The sequence below is a fragment of the Diadema antillarum genome, unplaced genomic scaffold (genome assembly GCF_040938485.1).
Source record: "Diadema antillarum isolate AM-2024a unplaced genomic scaffold, OU_Dant_1.0 seq00001536_RagTag, whole genome shotgun sequence".
Classification (NCBI taxonomy): domain Eukaryota; kingdom Metazoa; phylum Echinodermata; class Echinoidea; order Diadematoida; family Diadematidae; genus Diadema; species Diadema antillarum.
This window is the reverse complement of record NW_027272268.1, coordinates 744,947-769,694: the sequence shown is the minus strand read 5'-3', so window position 1 is coordinate 769,694 and position 24,748 is coordinate 744,947. Positions and strand designations below refer to the sequence as shown.

The 24,748-nt window shown below is 37.4% G+C and overlaps 1 protein-coding gene across 1 annotated transcript in view; it reads left to right on the top strand.

Annotated features, from left to right (window-relative positions):
* LOC139710495 (uncharacterized) overlaps positions 1-20,770 on the top strand; it is a 42,229-nt gene extending 21,459 nt beyond the window's left edge. Inside the window, exons 4-23 of the mRNA XM_071622410.1 lie at positions 675-805; positions 1,322-1,457; positions 3,058-3,182; positions 6,284-6,381; positions 6,889-7,120; positions 8,149-8,333; positions 8,839-8,940; positions 9,514-9,585; positions 10,431-10,481; positions 11,323-11,387; positions 11,996-12,136; positions 12,404-12,618; positions 14,549-14,742; positions 15,400-15,446; positions 15,901-15,942; positions 16,381-16,570; positions 17,093-17,347; positions 18,624-18,745; positions 19,230-19,349; positions 20,067-20,770. Coding sequence (XP_071478511.1) covers positions 675-805; positions 1,322-1,457; positions 3,058-3,182; positions 6,284-6,381; positions 6,889-7,120; positions 8,149-8,333; positions 8,839-8,940; positions 9,514-9,585; positions 10,431-10,481; positions 11,323-11,387; positions 11,996-12,136; positions 12,404-12,618; positions 14,549-14,742; positions 15,400-15,446; positions 15,901-15,942; positions 16,381-16,570; positions 17,093-17,347; positions 18,624-18,745; positions 19,230-19,349; positions 20,067-20,205 — 2,662 coding nt within the window. The 3' untranslated portion in view covers positions 20,206-20,770. The remainder of the gene's footprint in view (positions 1-674; positions 806-1,321; positions 1,458-3,057; positions 3,183-6,283; positions 6,382-6,888; positions 7,121-8,148; positions 8,334-8,838; positions 8,941-9,513; positions 9,586-10,430; positions 10,482-11,322; positions 11,388-11,995; positions 12,137-12,403; positions 12,619-14,548; positions 14,743-15,399; positions 15,447-15,900; positions 15,943-16,380; positions 16,571-17,092; positions 17,348-18,623; positions 18,746-19,229; positions 19,350-20,066) is intronic.
* Positions 20,771-24,748: the final 3,978 nt, after the last annotated feature.

Sequence of the window (24,748 nt, the reverse complement as noted above, 5' to 3'; positions counted from 1 at the left end):
TCATAGCTTGTTTTTCTGTGCTTGAAACTTTCGAATAACATACCAAGGTATTTGCTCCAACATCAGTAAAGCCGTTGACAAAAAAAAACCCACCACTAACAACAAACAAACATAACAGAAATAGATGAGTTAGGGCACTTTACTGCTGCTCAGAGAAATGCAAGACATTATGCAATTATATACTGCAAGAATAGATTCCCTGAACCTGCATTAGGATCTAGGAAGGATGAAGTCACACTGGTTATGTGAAGACAGTCTACAGTTCATTGTCTTTTACGTATAGTATGCAGGTTTGTCCTTTTTGTTTGTATTTGGCATCCCCAAATAATCATTTGCATATCATTATTTTTTTTGATATGTTGTCCTTTTAATAAAATTTATTATTTGCTTTTTTTTTCATCCATCAGCAATTTCATCTTGCTATGTCTTAAATTTGCAATACTTATTGCAATGTTGTATTGTTTAGTTTCTCATGTTTTTGCATGTCTGTTTTTATCTGAAGTGGAAATAGAAAGTGAATTCAGACTCACAATCCAGTCGGACACTAACAAGGTACAATGCAGAACTGCATGACCACATTGTTTCTATGATTCCTTTCTTTTCTTCTTTGTGCTTCCATCTATAAATTGAAACATATCTTTCTCTTTTGTCTTGATTGTTTGGTCTCTATGCAGGATGGAGCAAGTGAAACAGCTGCTGAGCAGTGGCATGGACATTAACTTCAAGGATGAATCAACAGGTGGTAATACAGCGCTCCACTGGGCAGCAAGCTTCTCTGGAGTTGACATGGTGCGGTTGTTGCTGGGTGAGTCTCCTGCTGAGTTATGACTTGTTTGCTCAGCCTGAGTCAAGCTCATTGAACTTTTAGGTTTGTTTTTGTTTTGTTTTATTTTGTTTTGTATAAACGCTGAAGAGGAATTGATTTAATCTTCTGTCTGGTTCTTTCTCATGTCGAAATATTTGGTCAATACTTGTTTCAACTAGATTGTCAACATTTCAGTCACGATTAGACTTTCTCTGGTTGAAACAAGATGTTTTTAGAGAACATAGAAGCAAAGTGCATCTACTGAATAACCACAATGCATAACAGATGAGCTGTACACATTAGCATCATGCAATGATCATCTTTCTATTAGATGATATGCGTACGACATATTCTGGTCAATAGTCTTTAGATAGCACAGTGAAGTTCAGCTGCCACTCAGTTGTCCTGTAGAATAGGGCAAATAATTGGAAGTTACTGCTACTATGTAGGGCCTATAAGAGCAGCTGTGAGGGTGTCGTGACTGCATCACAGTCTTTGTTGTTTTCAATTTCACAGAGCACAACCCAGATGTGAATGTGATGAATTCAGATGGGACAACACCTCTCCATGATGCAGTGCTGAGAGGGGATCTGGATATTGTCAGAGAACTTGTACAGCATGGAGCAGATGCAAATGTCAAAGCAACTGGAGGGTAAGCTTACAAGAGTATGTGGAAAAGTTAAAGGGATGGTACAGTATTGGTGGAGATGAAAATTAGGCTTTTAAATTTTGCGAGATACAAAGGAAACACTTATGATATAGTACAGAGCATACCATTTTAAGAGTAATTCAAGTTTATTTGATGAAAATCGGGTTTGGAATGACTGAAACATCCAAAAACAAAGTAAAACAAAGCAATCGTAATAAAGTGTGGGTCCCACACTTTATTAGAATTGCTCTTTTTTGGATAACTCAGCCATTTCAAAACCAATTTTCATCAAATAAATGTTGAAGTCCTCATATTATTACATGCTCTTTCATATTTCATAAGAGGTTTCTCATTATCTCACAAAAAAATGTTAGAAACCTGAAATTAGGTCTCAACCAAAACTATACTATCCCTTTAACCCTATAAAGCCCAAGGGGGGGCACATTGTGCCCCCCCTACCAGATTTTCGTTTGCCACTCCTTCGTCCTTAATCCGATTTCAACCAAATTTGGTGACTTTTCCTAAAATCTTATTGCGAACATTTTGATATATAATTTAGCTATATTTGATGTTGCTGGTTGCCATGGCAACCATAAACTGACAACCATGTCAGTCAGATTTTGCATCTTTTTTCTGTTCCCATTTCATTTAACAGCATTACAGTGTATGAAATGGGTGTTTCTGGGCTGAAATTTGTTGAAGAAGCAAAATTTGAAGTAATCATGGTCATGGAAAGTTTTTCTTATTATTTCCTTTGTTTTCATGTGACAAGGGCATAAAACAATAGATATAATAGAGATAATTGAAAGCAATAATATTTTCTACAGATTGCCATTATATTTTGAGTTATTTTGATTCCTTCACCCAAGTTATGCCTCTAATATTATTAGTTTATCATATTATCAATTTGCAATCTCAAAATTCCACTATTATGCAAATATGAAATGTCATAACTTTACATGTACCCATCCCAAACATTTCATCTCAGGTCTCATAATGTATCACTATGTTGATATGAATAGCTCCCCCATGTGGTGACCTTGAGAAATTTCACACATAACACATAATAAAATTTCACTTGCTTATCATTTGTGGCAAATATGAAAATGATTGGTCTATAATAAGACATATATAATGGGGATAAAGAAATTATACTGAAAAATCATGTTTTTAGCATATTTCCTATGTATTTCTTTATAGTTTTGTAAATAGCGCCCTCCATGGGTGACCTTGTGAAAATTCAAATGTACGGTCATGTAGAGTATGAGTTACTCTACCCACGTGCCAAATATGACGATGATACATCAAATAACAAAAAAGTTATATAGGGGGGGCACAATGTGCCCCCCCTTGGGCCTGCGAGGGGTCAAAATAGCTTGGGCTTTATAGGGTTAAGCTAAATATCCCTAATGCCTGATGAATTGTATTTATTGAGTAGAAGTAGAGAAAAGCAGATGAATGAAGTTGAAACAAGCTGAACAGAGTTTAGTACATATTGTGATGAGCTCACCTCTTGAGATGCTCTGTAATTGTGCATGTTGTTAGAGGCTATGCACTAGCTCCTCCCATACTCAGATGTTAAAATGATCATGTGTCCTTTCAGGACATCGGTCGGGAAGACTCCTCTAGATCTTGCAGAGGACAGCCAAGAGATGAAAGGTGCCATGGTGCCTCCGGTCATCATGAATGGTCACACCACCAACGGGACAAAGGAGGAGGAGAAAGATGGTTGGTTGGACAGATGAGATGAAGAATGGATGAAATAAATGCATGAGAAATGCAGGCATGGAAAAATAGATGAATATATGGATAGATAGATGGATTACATACATTGATAGTGATTGGTTGTCTTGAAATGCATTGCTGTCACCTATACCAAGGAATAGAAGAAGGATGTTTACAGAAGAATGCAATTGATGGATTAATACTTAAGGAAGATAGAAATGGAATGATGAATACATGAATACATATGATGATTGATAAATGAATGGATGGAAATTTGAATTAACAAATAAACCAATAAATGTAGCAATGAATTGACATAAGTATGGATAGGGAGAAAAGAAGGAAATGTAAAAGCAACACCAAGGAAAGCATGACTGAATGCCATGTCTGTTTTGTCATTCTTGAGTTTAAATTAGTCTTTATTGGTGTAATCTGTGATAATTTTAAGGAAAATTGCAGGTACAGGCTATTCCAGTACAGTCAGTCCACAGCGCGAGCGAAAACGCACATATTTATTCAAGTCGTATGCACGGCTGAGCGGTGCTTGCATACGTAATGAGCAGATACATGGTCATGAATAAATCTGTGTAGAACGAGTATTTCTCGTCAGTGTTCGACACTTTTAGTATCGACTGAAAGAGAAAACATAAGCAAATATGCTCATGATCAAAATAAACGGAAAAGAAGAATATAGAATATCAAAATCCCTCTCGAAGTTCGGTATTGTATTCAAAAATATTCCTTCACGTTTGACGCCAAAAAACTAACCTGAAATCTTTCATGCCCCTCTAAAATATGGTGAAGACTATGTCCGCTAAAGTATATAGTATCACAATAAGGGCACGTTTTCCCATCTTCATTTCAATACGGGTCAGGAACTAGCAAAATTCAGAGACATGTCTAGCGTCGAGTTTAAAAAGATTATCCTCGCATTCGCACCGGAATTCCGGGTCTGTGATTGGTCGAAATCTGTCGCAAGACGCGGCGTGTCGCATTGTGTAGTATCCATTGGCTGCTGACTCAATGCTGTGAGTTTTAAATGTTAGGTTCCAGATTGTGATCGAATTTTCACTCTCTATACAAAACTTGAACTTTACACAGGAACCAATGATGTGTATGTGAGTGTGCACTTACAATGACCCTGAACAATGGACCTGGCTGCCACCTGTCCCGAGCTCTGCTGCAAGGCACATGAATGCTTAATCAATTATTCATGTGGATTGCCCCCAGCACTGCTAGTCTGAATTTTTGACACAGGGTGAAATGCATGCACATGAAAGAAGTAAGCACATGTTTCCATGTGCTTGCACACACCACATTTCAGAATGAACAAAGACTAGCTGTGATAGTGGAATTCCTCATGAAACATTCCAATCCTGGCCATTGTCCACGACCATTGTCTGGATATCAACAACACATTCCACGCGTGTTCATTCACTACCCCACTTCCAGTAAGAAAACATAATTTGCCTTGTTTTCAACAGGAAAATTCACAACCTTAAAAATGGTGCCCCTCTTCGTTTTTTGTCCCCGCCGAACGAGTTCGAGCAGGGGACTATGAAACGGGCTCCGTACGTGTGTGTGTCCGTCCGTGTGTCCGTGCGTCCGTGTGTCCGTCCGTGTGTGCGTCCGTGTGTGATCAAAATGTTCAAAATGCTACTCCTTCGCCATTTCTAACCCGATTTTGATTCTGTTTGCTTTATATGATAGCACTACATGGGAGCTTTGAAACTTCTATACAGAATTTCAATTGTGACCTTTGACCTTGACCTTTGACCTATATTGTACATTTTGCTTCAAAATGCTACTCCTTCGCCATTTCTAACCCGATTTTGATTCCGTTTGCTTTATATGATGGCACTAGGTGAGGGCTTCAAAACTTCTACACAGAATTTTGACCTTTGACTTCTTTGACCTTTGACCTTGATTTTTTACCTATATTGTACATTTTGCTACAAAATGCTACTCCTTCGCCATTTGTAACCCGATTTCAATTCCGTTTGCTTTAAGTGATGGCACTAGGTGAGGGCTTCAAAACTTCTACACAGAATTTTGACCTTTGACTTCTTTGACCTTTGACCTTGATTTTTGACCTATATTGTACATTGCCTACAAAATGCTACTCCTTCGCCATTTCTAACCCGATTTTGATTCCGTTTGCTTTATGTGATGGCACTAGGTGAGGGCTTCAAAACCTCTACACAGAATTTTGACCTTTGACTTCTTTGACCTTTGACCTTGATTTTTGACCTATATTGTACATTTTGCTACAAAATGCTACTCCTTTGCCATTTGTAACCCGATTTCAATTCCGTTTGCTTTAAGTGATGGCACTAGGTGAGGGCTTCAAAACTTCTACACAGAATTTTGACCTTTGACTTCTTTGACCTTTGACCTTGATTTTTTTACCTATATTGTACATTGGCTACAAAATGCTACTCCTTCGCCATTTCTAACCCGATTTCGATTCCGTTTGCTTTATGTGATGGCACTAGTTGAGGGCTTCAAAACTTCTACATAGAATTTTGACCTTTGACTTCTTTGACCTTTGACCTTCATCTTTTTACCTATATTGTACATTTTGCTACTAAATGCTACTTCCGGCGGGGACATATATTACGCACCGCGTAATTTCTACTTTTCCTTGTTAATTGATCATACTCGCTCAAGTTTCACGATTGTGAAATCGAAGAAATTACGGAGATCTATTTTCAATACCAGTCAGGAACTAGCAAAACATCAAACTATGATCTAAAAGCTTCTTGAACATTGGCAAAATAATCGTTTACTTTGATGCTAAAATGGACTACTATATTGACATCAAAAATAGGGAAATTAGGTATCAAATTAATGAGCATAAACAGCTCTATAACTTAACTAACCATCCTGGGTCAGACAATGCATTGCGAAAGCTATGAAAGCTGTTGTTGCGACCTCTGCAAAAACTCTCGCAAAGTATCGCGAAATCTCGTCAGTCTCAAGGGCACAAACTGCGTAATCGTGATTCTGAATAAAATTGTCGTTCGTGCCTCATTATCGCACACGCTGCGGACTGACTGAGTAGAAATGGTCATAGATTTGCCAAGATTTCATGTCTTATTCAGATGCAGCAGTGTCTTTTATTTCGGTGACAGTGGAAGAGGAGAAGGAGGAGACTGACAAAGAGGCGTCCATTGTGGAAGACTCGGCTGTGAGTGTAGATGTAAGTATGTTGTGGAATATGGATGATTATCTGATATGATAGATTTGTAAGTAATGATTGTAGACAGTTCAACGTAAAATTTTTAGTCAGAATTTGATTTAAAGTGAAACTTCAGGGAACTTAATTTTATATGTATTATTTAAGGTCTGTTCTTGGTAGGGGATCTAATAAGTGGTACTGTTTGCATTTAAGGTGAAAATAAGTATTATTGCAAAATTTTTAATTCATAAAAACCCAGCTATTTCCTATACAGTGCCTGCACAGTGTGCATATAATTTTATTTTATTTTATTGAGTGTGTGAAAAAAAGTAAACATCATCTCTTGACAGAAAAGGTCTTAAACTAGGAAATTGGTGCTGGATTGTCAGTAACAGTATCTAAGAGTGAATGTGAAACCAGCTGATTATGTGGATTTATTCTCTTCAATGCTATCTTCTGTGTTGCTTGAAGATACTAAGATAGTTCATATGTTTAATCAAGACATTTCAATCAACTGGTATGGAACAGGTCGCTTCGGAACAGGATGTGAGCCCCCGAGTATCCACTCCCACACAAGATGATGCAGATGATGCTGATAATGAGGAGGAGGTGGAGGAGGAGGAAGAGGAGGAGGAGGTTGAAGATGACCCCAGGTTAGCATTCTTATGGCCACACCCTCAGGAACTGATCCAGAAGAATGGGCCACGATTTGTCCTTAGTCAGGACTTCAGTGTTCAACTTGCAGCTGTTCCTCAATCAGGTAAGGAGAAGCCGTACACAATTGACATTCAGGGGTGGATCCAGGAATTCCGTAAAGAGGGGGCACCTGTACAAAATTAAAGGGGGTGCATGCACCCCCCACCAATTTTTTTTTTTTTTTTTTTTTTTGGTTTTAATAAAGAAAATAAAGGGGAGGCGTGCCCGATGCACTCCCCCCTGGATCCACCACTGACATTGACCATAAGTGACCGCAACAAATCAAAGTCTTTGTACCATGCTTAAACTATGCCATCATGACTCTTTGGTTTATAGTGAATGGTGTAAATTAGATGTGTCTATACATTTACATCAAATAGTTGCAGTAAAAAATAATCCATGAAATCATACAATTAAATGTGACTGTCCATATAGAATATGTTAATACAGTGTGTAAAATTTCAGCATAATCTGATAATCCCTTCATTGTGGTTGCCCTGGAGTTTGACATCCTGTTTTTGTTCCGTTTGTCGCACAGAGCACAGCTTGCTGGAATTATCAAAGCACTTGAATAGACCCTAAACTTCAAAGCCTTTTATCTCAGTAGGGACTATTCCAGGGTGTGTACTCTCTTCCCATTATTTAGATGGGTTAGGAAAGTCTATTTGTTATGAGTTATGCATCATTTTAAAGCATGGAGTCTGCTCTTTCAGAATCTGCCCTTAACTAAAAAACCAATGTCTGGCGGCTTTTTGTTGGTTTTGTGATGCAAAGTCACAAATGTAGAAATGGCGACCTGTGTAGTACATGTATTATGTAGTCAAAGATGCTTATGTGAGTCAATATGTGTGAATCATTGAAACAGATATTTACACATTTTCTATTTACTTGCCTTCCATCGCAACCAGCAGCAAATCTTGAAAAAGAAATAGCAAAACAGAATAGAAAATAGTAATGGCCACGACTTGCATAAAATCAAATATTTTTCAACAATCTGTTATTCATCTTCCTGGAAGTCCCTTTATACCCTTTGTCATCATATGGTGTATCTTGGTAAAGTGGACATCTGTGACTTTTATTGAACCATAACAGGAAACCTGGAGCCCATGGTGGACCTTTGGACCATCCAGTCAGCTGTGCTGATGGAGAAGGGATACCGGTGTGTGCTGGAGAATGCCTCTGTGTGCATTGACCCGATGTCTGAAGTTGTGTGCAATGTCAACCCCCTTCCCTTCAACAGGGCTGAGAGCTACCGTATATCAGTCAGAGAGAAAATGGTGGGTTTTACTCTGCCGTCTTAGTTTATGGCATTCAATGCGAGAAAAGACAGAACCCTTTTAAAAGCACAATTGTATTTGATTTTCATGAAGCAAAACATGGCATAAATGGCCATAAATCCCAGTAGAGATTGGAAAGCAACTGCCAGAATTATTTCATTCCAATGCATCACGTCTTGGTTCCAAAATACTTTGTAATGTATATGGAAGTGATTTTATTTTTCATTTTGTTGGCACAGCAAGATTCATGAAAGCCATGAAGGTAGCATGCTGATAGATTCTTTTTGTTCGTTATTCATGTATACTGTTGTACCACTGTTTTATAGCAGACATAAGTCACTTAAGACTGCATTGAACAATTTAACGATAACTCTGTTTGTCATCATATAACCATTACCTCTCAATATGCTACCAGTCGTGTAAAGTACTGTTGCATTCAATTGCACAGTTCAGCTGGAAGGTGATGAAGAAGGCATCATTTCTGTCTTGTTTTTTTTCCCCCCAGGTCAGGATCACAGCATCAGACTTACCTGGTCTATGGCATGCTACGAGTACCTTTGTGCAATTGGTGCAACTCTGCGATAAAGAAGGCATTCCACAGTTGGAAGTAAGTTGATATCATTTGAAAGGAAGACTTTAGAAATAATTTGTTGAAAACTCAAAAAGGTCATAGTTAACATTATTGATAATTCAGCATACTCTTTAATATCTTCCTTCGTAGCTTTGCATTGAATTAATATGATACTCATGTGGATATGTCATCATCTCGGTGCTAAACTGAAATAGCCTTTTGTCTATATACAGATAATTGTTATTGTTTCAGAGGCATAAATTCACCAAAAAATGCCATGTTTTTGGTAACACAGTGGTCTGCAACATACCAGTGCAAAGCTGGTGATTTTGTAGTCAGACAAAGTTGAGATAGAATCTGATAATGTATTTTCCTGCAAGTCTTTGGAATCGTAGATTTGCATTTGACGACTTTCTTTAATCATCAAATATAACAAATAACAGTACTTTGTCTAGTTTCTCAGGATATTATTAAGAATAGTCAAACAAACTTCCCAGTCATACAGTGATAACTTTTTCAGGCTAACTGTCAAATGTATGTTTATTGAAAGCTATCACATGAAGTCTGAGGTGTTGTGGTATAATGAAAATGTGATGTGTTTGTTTGCAGATATCTGACTGGCCAAGTGTAAAGCGCAGAGGAGTTCTACTTGACCTCTCTGCTGGTAGAGTTCCAAGAATGGTGGGCAAATGATCCCTTTTTAATTCACGATTCAAATTCTATTTATTTACTTGCCATTGATTACAGTATGCAAAACTGAACAGATAAAACATTCAAAGGTATTACTGTACAAAGTAAATGATATGAATAAGAGTAAAATATGGATATGAACCTCATGAGAAACAATCCTTACAGACAGGGGCTGCAGTCATGTCTACCAGTTATGTGGGAAAAGTATTTAAAGAAAACAAAAGGAGAAACTCTATGTAATTTGCTGATGAGAAGCAGAAAGGTGTTAATACCTGCAGATGCACAGCATTATGCCCTTCTTGCTCTTGTCCCACAGAATGAGGAAATGCAACAATTTCATGACACTGACTATATTCTCTATGTCATTCTTTAAGTCAAACACACCAAATACTTTACTATGTAGCATTGCATGAATATGACTTTGTTGTGCATTGATGTAACAGTTAGGTATCACAATGTGAGACATGGTGATTAGAATTATTGTACCTGATAGGTGTTGTGATAAAGAGTTGTATTAATATTTAGTGTCTTGATTGTGTAGATCATCATATTTGCAGTCCCAGTGCAAAACTGGTGATTTTGTAGTCTGACAAAATTCAGAAAAAGTCTGATAATATATTTTCCTGCAAGTCTTTGGAATCACAGATTTGCATTTGATAAATTACAGCTATGAAATATTTATTAATCCTTTATTCCTTGTATTCCATAGGGTTGCACGCCTGTAGCCTTTTCTGATCTGTTGATATGTCTCCCTCACACTCTCAAGTTCTTTCATGCTAAGCGTGATGGAGTGAATGAAATGTTGTCTAACATGCATTTATTTTCTACACATCTAGGATACTCTACTACATCTTGTGAATATCTTTGCCAAACTGAAATACAATGAGGTGAGTCTAGTGTTTACGTAGGACAATATTATTTGTTTTTAACCAATGCAGACAGATAATTCAGATAGCATTTATAGTCAAATAGTGTTATCTGTTACCCTATCTTCCAGTTTGTTTTGTCTTCTGTGTGTGTGTGTGTGTGTGTGTGTGTGTGTGTGTGTGTGTGTGTGTGTGTGTGTGTGTGTGCAAAGCAAATTTGCTATTATGATCACAAATGTAAATTTGCTATTATGATCACAAATGTATATTTTCGTCATTTCAATTGTAGCAAATGAAAATTGTTATTTTTTTTATATTACTTTGAATGGAACAGAATAAACATCGTTGAAAAACAAAAAAAAAAGTGTGTGTGTGTGTGTGTGTGTGTGTGTGTGTGTCTATACATGTTATAGCTGTATTTGTGTGCCACATTTGTTTTTACAAGCTCGCAGGTAACATCAACACTCCAGCCATTCTGTGCATTGCACTGATGTGATGATGCGACTAAGGTGTTACTAAATGTACCGATACAAGAATATGAAGTTACGTCCCAAACTGTAGAGTTTGATATTTGTCATGTAGGGGATTATTCACGACCTATCCTACCTAAGATGCCTCTCTGTTATCTTTTTTAACATGTGATTGATATGAAGAATGATTGTTATATTAAGAAAGTTGAGGGAAGGAAGAGTACTGGGCTCTGTTTTATGAAGAGTTAAAATTGATAATAAAGTTGATATCTATCATAAGTCTGTAGCAGCCTGTGTGTTAAGGAAACTTAAAATCAATTATATCTTTTGATAAAGCAGGGCCCTGGTATAGCGTGCTATAAATTGTCATAATTTCCCCCTTCACCTTTCAGCTTCATCTATACGTTAAGGCATACAAAGACTGTCCCATTCAAGACACCATGCCTTACACAGCCAGGTTTGTCTGCTGTTCTTATCTTTAATCGATATTTTGCCCTATGAATATAATATGATAGTGTGAATATCGTTTTCATTTCTCCACTATCTTATAATTATTCAAATATTTTTTAAAAATATTTGGAGGTGCATTATTACTTTAAATGACAGTTTAGAAATCTTTCCTGACCTTGCAATACATCACACGATCTCCTTATGAATGAGGTTGTCACAGTGAATGTAAAAACTTCTCTCTACACCAAATGAAGCAGTGAGATATTTGAACTAATTCTATTTTGTCTTCAGATGTTGCTGATGCAGATGTATGTGTGCAGAGCAAGCAACAGTAACATTCAGTTTATGTCTTACTATCTGGAAATTTCAGGCAGTCACATTGGGGAGTTCAATATACTTGTATAGAGTTGAAGTGAGTATTTGGCAGTAATACTCTGTTGAATGCAGTTTTTTTTTTAATTATTATTATTATTATTATTATTATTGTTATCATTATTATTATCATTGTTGTTGTTGTCGTCGTCGTCTTCGTCGTCGTCATCATGATCATGATCATTATCATTATTATTATTATTATTATTATTATTATTATTATTATTTGTTTAACGTATACAGCGAGCTTCTTGACCTGGAAGTCTTTTGTCAGTGGCGGTTCATTACCCTGGTGCCCACCATTGACCTCATGGAGGGCAGTGACCTGTCTCCTGCACTCTTCTCCATCTTCCAGCAAGTCCTATCAAGATTTGGCTCTGCCAAGTAAGTACTAAATATCAAAAAGCCATTACACTCTATTTGAGCCAAAGGCAAGGTAAATCTTCATTTATATATCAGGAAGCCGATAGAAAGTAACAAACCTTTTTGTAGTTTCCAGTATTTTCACTTTGCAAAGTTAATTTCCAATCACTGTTGAGTTGTGGATATTCCTCTGCCAGAAATCTGGAAATGTTTCACCACAAGTGCAGCAAATTGGTGTACTAAAGCAAAAGAACAATTTGCACTAATACCATGACTTTCAAACTGCAGAGTTGTCAACATCGGACCAAACTTGACACGGAAGCTTCTAGACTCCGTTCCCATACCAGGAGCCGATGACACCCCAAGTGAGGCGGTGGAGAGTGGATCCCCTACGGAGGCAGCAGACACACCCAAGAAAGAGAGTACAGGGGAGACCAGCACTCCGGCAGACTCCACATCAGCCACAGATAGTGGGACGGCAGATACCAGCCCTGACTCAGAAGGTATGTATAGGGTCGATAGATGTTTGACTATCTACGCATATTCATTACTGACAGCAAATAAGCACTGCGCTACTATTTTAAAAAAAAGTATCACCAGTGAAGCCTTGTGGTGTATTGACTTGTATCATGAGGAGAAAAACATGATGTTCTTTTATGGACAGGATTATTGTTGAAGTTTCATTTATCACCACACCAAAACTGTGAAAGATGTGTTTTTGTCCCCGCCGAACGAGTTCGAGCAGGGGACTATGAAACGGGCTCCGTACGTGTGTGTGTCCGTGTGTCTGTCCGTCCGTCTGTCTGTCTGTCTATGCGTCCGTGTGTGATCAAAATGTTCAATTTGCTACTTCTCTGTCATTTATGAGCCAATTTTAATTCTGTTTGCTTTATATGATAGCACTACATGGGAGCTTTGAAACTTCTACACAGAATTTCAGTTGTGACCTTTGACCTTGACCTTTGACCTATATTGTACATTTTGCATTGGCTACAAAATGCTACTCTTTGCCATTTCTAACCCGATTTCGATTCCGTTTGCTTTATGTGATGGCACTAGGTGAGGGCTTCAAGACTTCTACACAGAATTTTGACCTTTGACTTCTTTGACCTTTGACCTTGATTTTTTGACCTATATTGTACATTGGCTACAAAATGCTACTCTTTGCCATTTCTAACCCGATTTCGATTCCGTTTGCTTTATGTGATGGCACTAGGTGAGGGCTTCAAAACTTCTACACAGAATTTTGACCTTTGACTTCTTTGACCTTTGACCTTGATTTTTGACCTATATTGTACATTGGCTACAAAATGCTACTCCTTCGCCATTTCTAACCCGATTTCGATTCCGTTTGCTTTATGTGATGGCACTAGGTGAGGGCTTCAAAACTTCTACACAGAATTTTGACCTTTGACTTCTTTGACCTTTGACCTTGATTTTTGACCTATATTGTACATTGGATACAAAATGCTACTCCTTCGCCATTTCTAACCCGATTTCGATTCCGTTTGCTTTATGTGATGGCACTAGGTAAGGGCTTCAAAACTTCTACACAGAATTTTGACCTTTGACTCCTTTGACCTTTGACCTTGATTTTTGACCTATATTGTACATTGGCTACAAAATGCTACTCCTTCGCCATTTCTAACCCGATTTCGATTCCGTTTGCTTTATGTGATGGCACTAGGTGAGGGCTTCAAAACTTCTACACAGAATTTTGACCTTTGACTTCTTTGACCTTTGACCTTGATTTTTGACCTATATTGTACATTGGCTACAAAATGCTACTCCTTCGCCATTTCTAACCCGATTTCGATTCCGTTTGCTTTTTGTGATGGCACTAGGTGAGGGCTTCAAAACTTCTACACAGAATTTTGACCTTTGACTTCTTTGACCTTTGACCTTGATTTTTGACCGATATTGTACATTTTGCTACTAAATGCTACTTCCGGCGGGGACATATTTTACGCACCGCGTAATTTCTACTTTTCCTTGTTTATATTCATTTGTTCTGGGGTAAGGAGTAAGATACTTTTGTTGTTTATTACTTTGTTTTTTACTTTGCTTTGGCACTTGGACACCTGCTGCAATTTTGGAAAATATAGCAAGGAGAATTAGGAGAGTCAGTGAAATAGGAGGAAATAGGAGGAGCTTGTGATTTTGGAAAGAAGGTACCATAGAATTAAGGAGGCCTTTTTGTTTCCTCAGTAAGACCTGATAAGGACTGTCTACAAATGTGCCTGTTAGCCATCAGGAGTAGTGAATTGGGTTCGTCCAGCAGGGAAGGCAGGTGTGTGCAGACATGAAAGAACGACCCTGTTAACTATGTTATGGACAGTGTATGATTAAACATTGTGATGATCACCAAGGTGTTTGTTAAGTGTAAACAGAGAAGGAACTTCACCCAGTAAATATATTTGATCTGGGTAGCAGGTCAGACCCCAGTTACAGAGGAAGTGGACGCACCTAGACCAGCCCCCTTCATCCTCAGCATTCAGGACCAACTCCGGCTCATTGGGGTGAGCCACAGCCAAACACCCCTCTTCTGTGCCAATGTCCTCTCCACCGAGGAGTCCGCTTTCAGGCAGCTACCTGTTGGGAGTTTGGTCATGCTCTATGGCTCAAAGGTAAGAGAAGGGTTACCATTCAAGGGGAAATCCTTGGGGACATTCATCTTAACCCCTTGAGCACTGGTGCTCAGATATAGTATCAGAGATTACGAAAAGGTATTGAAGCACACTTACATAGAATTTCTAGAGTGCTATGAATTAATTCTTTGAATTTTACACCATGACAACCGTGAGGTTCAGCAGTACTCCTGCTTTTTATTGCTTGCAATGCAATAGTAAAGGTTAATTGGTAATAATTGAGAAAATTAAAAGTTATATTTGCCAAAGCATCTGGGAGCAGATGAGGTGCTATGATAATGTTGTTGAAGTTTATTCTGGAGCTATGCACAGGGTCCAGCCGTGAGATCAAGAGCTGGGCCACACGTAGCTGCAGATAGATTAATCCATTCTTGGAATGGAGTGTGATGCCGAGGCAGGGGGATACAGAGAAATACTACCCCCTGTGTGATAAATTTCACACATGTTCTTCTGAATATCATCTAGATCTGAGTGGAGATATAACACCTATCTTTCTTTGATCAAACAATTTTACTGCCATGAAACTAATCTTTTTATAACTTCCTCACTCTCATGGTGAGTGTGTGTTCTGGTACATCACTCCATTGAATCTGTTCTGTCTGGCTTGTCCTTTGTCTGTCCATGTGTCTTTCTTAGAGCAACTCAGACTTCAGGAAAGCAGGGAGGAAGCTGCTAGCTAATGGGTAAGGTTTGATCATGAGTGGCTCATCTGTCCCTATACATCATACTCTATTATCATCCATATTGTAAAGCATACATGTTGTTGATACTGCCCTATGTGCTTTGCATGAAGTGCTTCAATTGAGTCATCAACATGTCAGTAAAACATCTGCTGTCACATCGTTCTCACATGCACAAGCTTTGATGAATAAATAGATACTTAGCTGTTGAAGGACTGGTGATACAAAAATATGATATAAATAGGTGATATAAAAAGGTGATATAAAAATGTCTTTGTTTGATGTACCAGGTCAATAAGCTCATTGTCATATCCTTCAAGTTTACTTTTGCTTTGTAAAGCTGTGATGATGTTATGTAAATCCTTTTGTAACACTATGATTAACTTTTGCTCAATTTCTAGAAAACAGTGATCTGGGCGTAATAGTTCTTTACGTTTATGTCTTTCTGATTTTGCAGGCAAGGTTTCTATGTGTGCCCCGGTACAGGTGTTTGGAACAGGTATGAAATTTACTGCAATTCTTCTTTGGTAGTCTGATGTTTAAGAAGTAGAGAATATGAAATAACTTGTAATTAATGAGTCATGGTGTAATTCTGTATGTTGATGGAAGTTGCAACAAAAAAAAAAGAATTGTAGGTTAAAGATGTATCCATTTATCTTGCTGTCTATTTATATATCTATTTGTCTATCTATCTGTCTCTCTATCTATCTGTTTATCTATCTATCTATCTGGAATATAAATGTATATGTTTGCGCGTATTCATATTTCCATTACATGAATTTAACATAACGTACATTGTTAAGTTTGATAACTGCAATCACAAAATTCATAATGATATTTATTTACTCAAATTTTTACCAGTTTAACTCATAATTGTCTGTCACTGTCATGTTTGTGATGTTCTCCCCACCATGCTTGTTGTATTTTCCCCATACAGTCTTGGTGGAGTTCCAGAAGGTGCTATCCAGAACATCTCCAATGCTCTCAAGACAGCAACCAGCAACCCCAATTCCGTTGGCCTACTCCTGACAAACTGGGCTGGTTGCACCTACTCTAACCATCCTGTCTTCAGCTGGCCAGCTTTCATCACCACTTCAGGCTTTGCCTGGAAGTCAGCAACGAGTCTGGTGAGATATCCCTCTTCTTTTATCATCCTAATCACATCATTCTTGTATCCTTGGGTTGTTCAGTTTCCATAGTGATGTCTTTATCACCTGTATCAATGGAAATATATGAATGATGGTGGAGACCCCAAGAAGTCATTTGGGTCATCCAGATTTCTTTCCCAATTGTCTTGACCTGGAAAATGATGAAGTCAATATCTACCCCCCCCCCCCCCTCTTCATGTCTGTTATATTCCCCTCCCTCTTGTTAATACAGTGGCAGATCCAGAGAGGGGCGCACCGGGCGCGTGCCCCCTCTTTATTTTTTGTTAAAACAAAAGAAATAAAAAGAAAAAATGGGGGGGGGATGACATGCGCCCCCTTTACATTTGTAAAGGCGCCTCTCCTTATGGAATTCCTGCATCCGCCCCTGTAATATCTATCCACCTGTTGATCTCCACCCATCTCTACTTCTCTCTCATTCTCATCCTATTTTTTTTCTCCTCTGATGACTTCCAACTCTTAATCTCCCTTCTTGATTCCTAGGAATTCACCCATGCCAACCTGCCGGCCCTCCTCAACCTTCACATGCTGCAGAACCAGGATTCCCCTCTGGGAGAGGTCATCCTGGAGATTGGCCGTATCGACACCTACCTCACGAAGGCAGCAGCCAATCAGATGGACGTTCCTATCAGTAGTAGCTCTGTAACACTGCCTGCCAGGGAGGGCTCCTTCCTATGCCGCATGATACAGGATGCAGACAGTGTGGACCTGGAACATGTGACTTTAGAGGTCATCAGTGTGAGTATTGCCCATGTTGTGTTGTATTTTGTGTTTTACTTTCAAATAGTTTCATGCCTTCTGTTCACCAGTTCATCAAAAAGACAGCAAGGACAGGCATGGAAAGGATATAAATTACAGAAAAACATTGAATTAATGGTGTGGGACTATCGGAAATTGTTGAAAGCTTGTGAATGAGACCCATGAAAAGAACTCTGACACAGTCATTCACAAATAGTTACAATTTCTTGTAAAAACAGCCGTAATCTTTGCCTCCTATGCCATTATTGTGTTTGAAGTCATGGTTTTCTACAAGACTACATGTGCATTTGAAAATGGTTATTAGTAGAGATTCATCAATTCGAATGATTTTCTGGATAGCCACATGTACATGTATACATGTATTTTGTTCATAAGCACTCTGTTACTCTGAACAGGTTCTAGTCTGGAGTTAGGTAGGAAGCATAAAAACTTGAGCAGAGATTAAAGTGACTGTTTTAGATAGTTGTTGCATACCCATGAAGTTAAAGGACAAGTTCACCTTCATAGACATGTGGGTTGAGTGAATGCAGCAATATTAGTAGAACACATCATTGAGAGTTTGAGGAAAATCGGACAATCCGTTCAAAAGTTATGAATTTTTGAAGTTTCAGCTCACTCAAGGCTGGATGAGAAGACTACTATAGCTTGTGATGTCACATGAGTACAACGATATAAAGAAAGAATTAAAAAAAATTCAACATATTTTCACTTTTCTTGCTTAACAAAAGAACACTTGACTTCTCTCTTTTAGCAGACAGGGGGAATAATATTACCCTCAACATTATGTCAGTAACAAGTCAAAGAAATGTGCACTTTATTCAAAAAGTAAAGTTTTGTGAAATTCTCTTTTTATTTTTTTTATATTGTTGTATGCATATGACATCATACACTGTAGTAGTCTTCTCATCCAACAGTAACTTCGCAGATACTTTAAAGATTCATAACTTTTGAACGGATTGTCCGATTTCCCCCAAAATTTCACTGATGTGTTCTACTAATATTGCTGCATTCACTCAATCCACATGTATATGAAGGTGAACTTGTCCTTTAACTAATACAAAACCTTCAGTCTGTATCATATATAAACAGTGTCCCTCTCTTGGATGCTCTCTCTTTATGCCCTCTCTTCCTCTACCACCATCAAAGAGACTGCAGGATGTAGAGGATATTTACTTAAAATTTCAGATGAAATGACTTCTTTTGAATTAAAATCTGATCATGAAAACCAGTTTGGTTTCCTTCTTTTCGCAATCAGAATGCCATGCGAAGGCTGCGTAAGAGCCAAACGTCCCTAAGCGCAGTGGACAAGATCAAGCTTGACCGACGTGTCTACATCCAGGTCCATCTCACGCTGGACGTCATGATGTGGGCCTGCAAGTAAGTCATGTGATGTCTAAAACATTGATTGCTGGATACCATTAAGTTGGGTGGGATACTGTCTGCGTTACAAACTCATGATGTTACTTCATATAGGATCAAATGATAGTCCAGTTATGTGGGGTTGTGTGAGCACCTGTGAATTAAACAAAATGTCATTATGCCAACATGAAATGTACTTGACAGTGTGATGAATAGTTCTATTTTATTAAAGGATTTCCATCATATTGGCAAAGGATGCAATTTAAAAAACATCTTTGAGAGCAGAGATAACATTCAACTAGAACTTTCCCTTGGACATTCATATTTTCAACATCTACATGTGAAATTGTTGATTGACTTGAGATGCACTTCAGATTACCATTGGTAGGGTTAGTGTCTCAAAGCCCAAATTGTATTTTGGTAAAACATTGCCTGACATTTATCATGCTTATAAACAAGCACTTTGCATATTTGGATTGTTTCTTTTTTTTCCAAACCTTAGATTGGTGCGGTCACTAGTGATTGCTGGAAAGAAGCCTAATGCAGCACAAAGTGGATTTAACCTGATCAATGTGGGACTGGCCAACCTACCAGCCACCTCCAAGACCGACATTGCCAACAAGTGAGTTCAAAACCTTGTTTTCCAACTTCTCAAGATTGCATGGAATTCCACCATGTAGTAGAATGGTCATACATGGTTGGGGGATTGGTTAAGTTGGTAGGACAATTGCCTTCAGGTAAGTGGCTCAGTATGAGTCCAGCTGAACATTTCTGTGTGTGATATTGTGTCATCCCCCTTTAGTCAGAGGTGAATCAATCCATCTTTCAGATAGGACATTAAAATGGTGGATCTGTGTATGAGAAAATTCACAATTTGCTTGTGTACAAGATCATACTTCACTTCCCTCAAAGAGCATTGTGCATACCTGCTGAGGTAGTTTAGGAAATGGTGGATGAATGATGCTATGCCCTTGTGGTTTGCCCTCATGTGTCTAGCCTTAGTCTACAATTAGTATTAACCAGACACATCATGCCCTTTGAATGAATTGCTGCTCAGACAATCACAATCTGAATACCCTTTTTTATTCTATGTGTACAAATTAGCTGTAACACACTTTCTAACTTCTGTCGACACTAAATAGTCTTGTGTGCTTTTAATGGTGTGACACATGTGAAAATATTAATTGTCTCAAACTTTTACTGTGGAAGAATAAGTACTTAACTTAAATTATGCTGAAACCTGATGGTAACATTACACATGGAGACTTTGAGTCATCTTTCATATGTTGATTTGTAGTGAATGAATGTTAGTCCCTTTCTGATATTTCTAATCCTCCAGACTGCTGAGCATGATGGATGAGTATCGTCGGGTGTGGCTGGACCAGTGTTTCCAGTCTGGACTGGAGGAGTCAGGAATTTTCTTCAAGGGAGTCCTCAAGCATCTTGTGCCGGAGAATGCAGAACACACCAAGGAGTAGCAGCTGTTGAGCCTGTCACATTCCCAATCACTGAACTGGTCCATTTGGTTGTATTCCTATCAGAATGAGTCAGTACAAGATACAAAAGTTCAGCATTTTTGTTGGAGTTGGAGCCTTTTCTTATGTTTTCAGCGGTTCATGTGTGTACAGCACATATTATGGCTCTGGATTTGTGGCATGGTCATACAATCGTATATGTTTCTTCATGAAATTGTGGCTGAAGATGGCAGATGTAATTTAATTTTTATGTCACTTTTCAAAGTATGAATAATTGATATGATATTACAAAATTACACATTCAAACTACTGTTCTATAATACTCATAACATTTCCCCTGTATGATATACGATGTTTTAATTTATTAACTTGGTAGGCTCACCAGCAAATACAAAGTACATGGCAAAAATTGTTAACATGATAATCATATGAGGGAAAGTGTAAAAGCAAGAAAAATTGCTATTTGTTGGTCTTTCAATGCAGTAGCCACTAATGATAATTGCAATCCAGTAAAGGTGACAAAATATATTTGTTCTACTAAACAATAGTATAAAATTACAGGGTTGCTTCAGGGTGAAAAAAAGAACAGATCTCTAGCATTTGGTGGTAATTTTATGCTGTTCCTCTGGGGTCCTTTGGTAAGGGTTGCCTATTGCCATGGATTTGTTTATGCACATGTATGATGGGGTGTTCCTGTTGAAGATTGAGATGACGGTATGGCGGTGATCAGACAAGTGGCTGTAAACCTTCTGTATTTGATGTTTTGTTTCATCTTTGTTTGTACCACATTATATGTATATGATGCATATTTTTATGACCTAGATAACTTTTGATCATAGAAGTCTTCAGTTGGATGACTTTCGTATTCTTTGATTTTTTATTTATTATTTTTTTTTTTTTGGTTGCAATTTACTGGAGAGGCTGCACTGTATTATGCCATCTTCAGATGGATAAAGGAAATTGGAAGTTGATGTGCCCAAGACAACATCTTTGCCAAGAGTTTTCTGGTACCATAAATTAAGAAGCCTTGACATTAACCCTGTGCACTTGGCTGAGTAAGCTTGAGTTTGAATGTCGAAAATTTTGTGGACTTTGTTTCAGCAGAATGCAAGTAGTAATGCCAAATATTGAAGGAAGCAGGTAACATACATATCTGAACCAGATTTGGCAGTGCAGCAAAACAAAAACATGTGAATAATGTTCTGTCATTCAAATTGTTTTGTATTTGCTTGCTGGCATGAATTTTTCACACTGAAAGAGATCTAATGAACAAAGTATTCATGTCATTTTATATTTTCTCTGGTTTGCCACGTAGAATTATGCCTAAAAAGTCACATGTGAAATATTTCATGCCTTCAGTTCAAATCCATTTGATTTTATGGACAAAAAGGATAATCTGTTTGATATTGTGTTATTGCCCTGTATGCGTTGTTGCAATTTTGCAAACTGTTTATGTGAATAGATGTACACACTGAACAATGGGACTGGAGCTATGAGTGTAAAATGACTAGCTTGCTTCTCAGAGCTAAGTCTTGCTTAGTTATTCTCCGTATCACCTCTTTCAGGACAACTATTTCATTGACATGTTATGCAGTGTGGTTATCAATGGCACTGACAGAGGTATAGAAACTACAGAAACCACAGCTTGGATAAATCACTTGATATTCAGGCCAGTCCCCTTTTCTGTGGAAATTTGTCATTGATGATGTAAGTTGAGTATGAGCAATTAATGATAATGGGTTGATATCAATAAATCTGTGCATTTTTTCCCTATTCATGTACGTTTCCTTGACAGCATACTGTTGTAATGGTGTCATTTGATGATAACCAAATGCTTTTCCTACTTTGACATGGCTTGTGCTTTGGTCTCATCAGTTGGTGCTTATGACACTCTCATTATTAGTAATGCCAGTGCTCAGTTGAATGACATTATCTCGTGTCAGCTCGTCTAAATACACTCACTGACTTGCATGATTGATTTCAATGATGTGCACAGTATAACAGTATGGAGTATGCTGGTTGGTTTATGTCTTTCTGCATTATTTAAAATTGTAATATGACCAAAAGGCCATAACATTTCTGAAATGTGATTTGCTATTAAGTATGATTTTGAGATTCTGATTGAGTTATTTTTTCAATTAGAATATCAAATGAATATCATCTCTGCACTGTTCATAGGCAGTGTATTTGACTGACAATTTTCTTCTCCGAGTATGTTAATACCTGAAAATGTGCCTAGAGTTTACAATGAACTTTGCTGCAGCTTTTCTGACATGTCTTCTGGTCTGCAATGCAATACTTATTTCAGAATTCATTTGTTTTCTCTCTTTATAACTGTAGTGTGCGCATACAGTACTAGGTTGTTGTTTTTTTTCAACCATCTTTACCTGTTTGCTGACCACAGCAGTAGAACAGCAATTTATGATTGAAATGTGAAATATTAAGTCTTTGTAAAATTATGTAGATTTGGAAACTTATCTTGGTGTACATGGGTTAGCCAACTGGTCAGTGAGTAAAAGTAATTCTTATTATTTTCTTCTTACAATCTGAAACTTCTGTAATGTATCATGTTGATACAACATCTGCATGTTATTGTGATGTTTTGTTTTGATTTTGCCAAGATGTGTTTGGAGACACAAGACCAGAAACAAAATTGTTTTACATACAAAACTTTTTTTTTTTTTCTGCAGAGATGAGTAAGTTGTCATATTTTAAGAATCTGATATTTTTGTCCTCCTGATGATGCAGTTGTAGAATTGATGAACTCATTGATATTCAGAGCAAAAATTTATGATGCCGAAAGCATTCAAAGTATAAGTATGTTGCATTGTTTGTATATTACAACAGAAATACTATTTTTAGAAAAATGAAGTAACTTTAACTTGGATACTTGTTAATGTATATCAATAAAAAGTAAATCATATGACTTACTATTTGTTTCTCTGAATTATTCTCGGATGACACTGTGGCTAGTACAAGTACATTCCCTTGAATGCTTTTTCAGGTGAGGGTCTCAATTGGTAACTGACTTGTTTTCTTTTACAAACCTTTGTTTGTCTGTCCAACTTCATTTTCCCAGAGCAGATCCACTCTGTGACATCCTAGTGTTGGCCCACTCAGTGTATATTTCCTATGCAACACTACCTTCCTCACATATTTTAGGAGGTTACCCCAGTAACATATAAATTAGGGACTTGGTCTCATAGCTTCATACACTTAAAGCTTAGAGCTTTGAGTGCTGAAACTTCAAACATCGCTCATAAATCTGAAGCTCCATACAAAAAACAACAACAACAACAACAACAACAACAACAACAACAACAACAACAACAACAACAACAACACAAAAATGCAAAGCAAAGGAATAGCATCCATCACACATTGCTACTTTTTTTTTTTTTTTTGGTCTCACCATGTAACCTACACTCTTGTATATTTTTTAGTATTGCATGCAAATCAATTTGCTGGTTGATTTATTATATGCTGGAGGTAGCACTACAAATATCACATAATTTTCCAGATTTGAATATGGGTACACACACACACAAAATAAAATTTAGTACTTATAATAGCTGAAGTTATTTGTGCAGATACAGCTTTCATTACACTTCATTGCATTACACACATATCAAGCTATATATTTTTTTCATCGCTATTATCATTACAAATGAACAGTGACAAGAGAATGATAGCACAAAAATATGAAAGTACGATCAGTCAAATCAAGTTAGATTCAATTTATCCATTAAATGGTTCAATTTATCCCAAATTGCCATGTTATATACTAGTATTTTTTAGTCATTTTTTTTTGTTGCTTGCATGAGTTGTGCAGATATATTGTAAACTCTAGAAATGCATACATTCACATTGTGACACAAGACAATATAAAAAGTGGAAAATAAAGTGCAAAAGTATAATGTGTTAGCCTATATAGGCATATATAAACCCATTTACATTGCAATTGTCTTCATACAGTTTTGTGTTTACATATATCACTTACACATACACACACACACACCACAATATGTTCTGTATGTGTGGCATGTTGGTATAATCTTGCATACTAGTATGTTTGTGCAGACATTCATACTTTTTCAAACATGAATTTAGCTCTTGGTTTCAGTCAATTTCTTCCCACCGAAAAATATATTTTGTGTGCAGTGCATTCCTTTTACCATACTTGTGTAGCAATTACTTTGTCTTTCTGTATGATACAGTCTGTGATATCATACCTTGGAAAAAAGTTGTAATCCAAAAATTGAGATTTTCAACGAATGTGCATTTGAGGTCTGATACGCACATGCACACACAAAGAAAAAACACATGGGGATTCTGGTTTTTAACTTTTTGCAAGATAATAAGAAATAACTTGGATGAAATATATCGAAGAGCATACAACACTAAGAGGAACTTAATGTTTATTTGATGAAAATATGTTTTGAAATGGCTGAGATATCCAGAAACGGAGAGATCCTCCCAAAAAATTGGACCCGCCTTTTTATTGGACAGCTTTGCTTTACTTTGTTTCAGAATCCCCATCTCAACC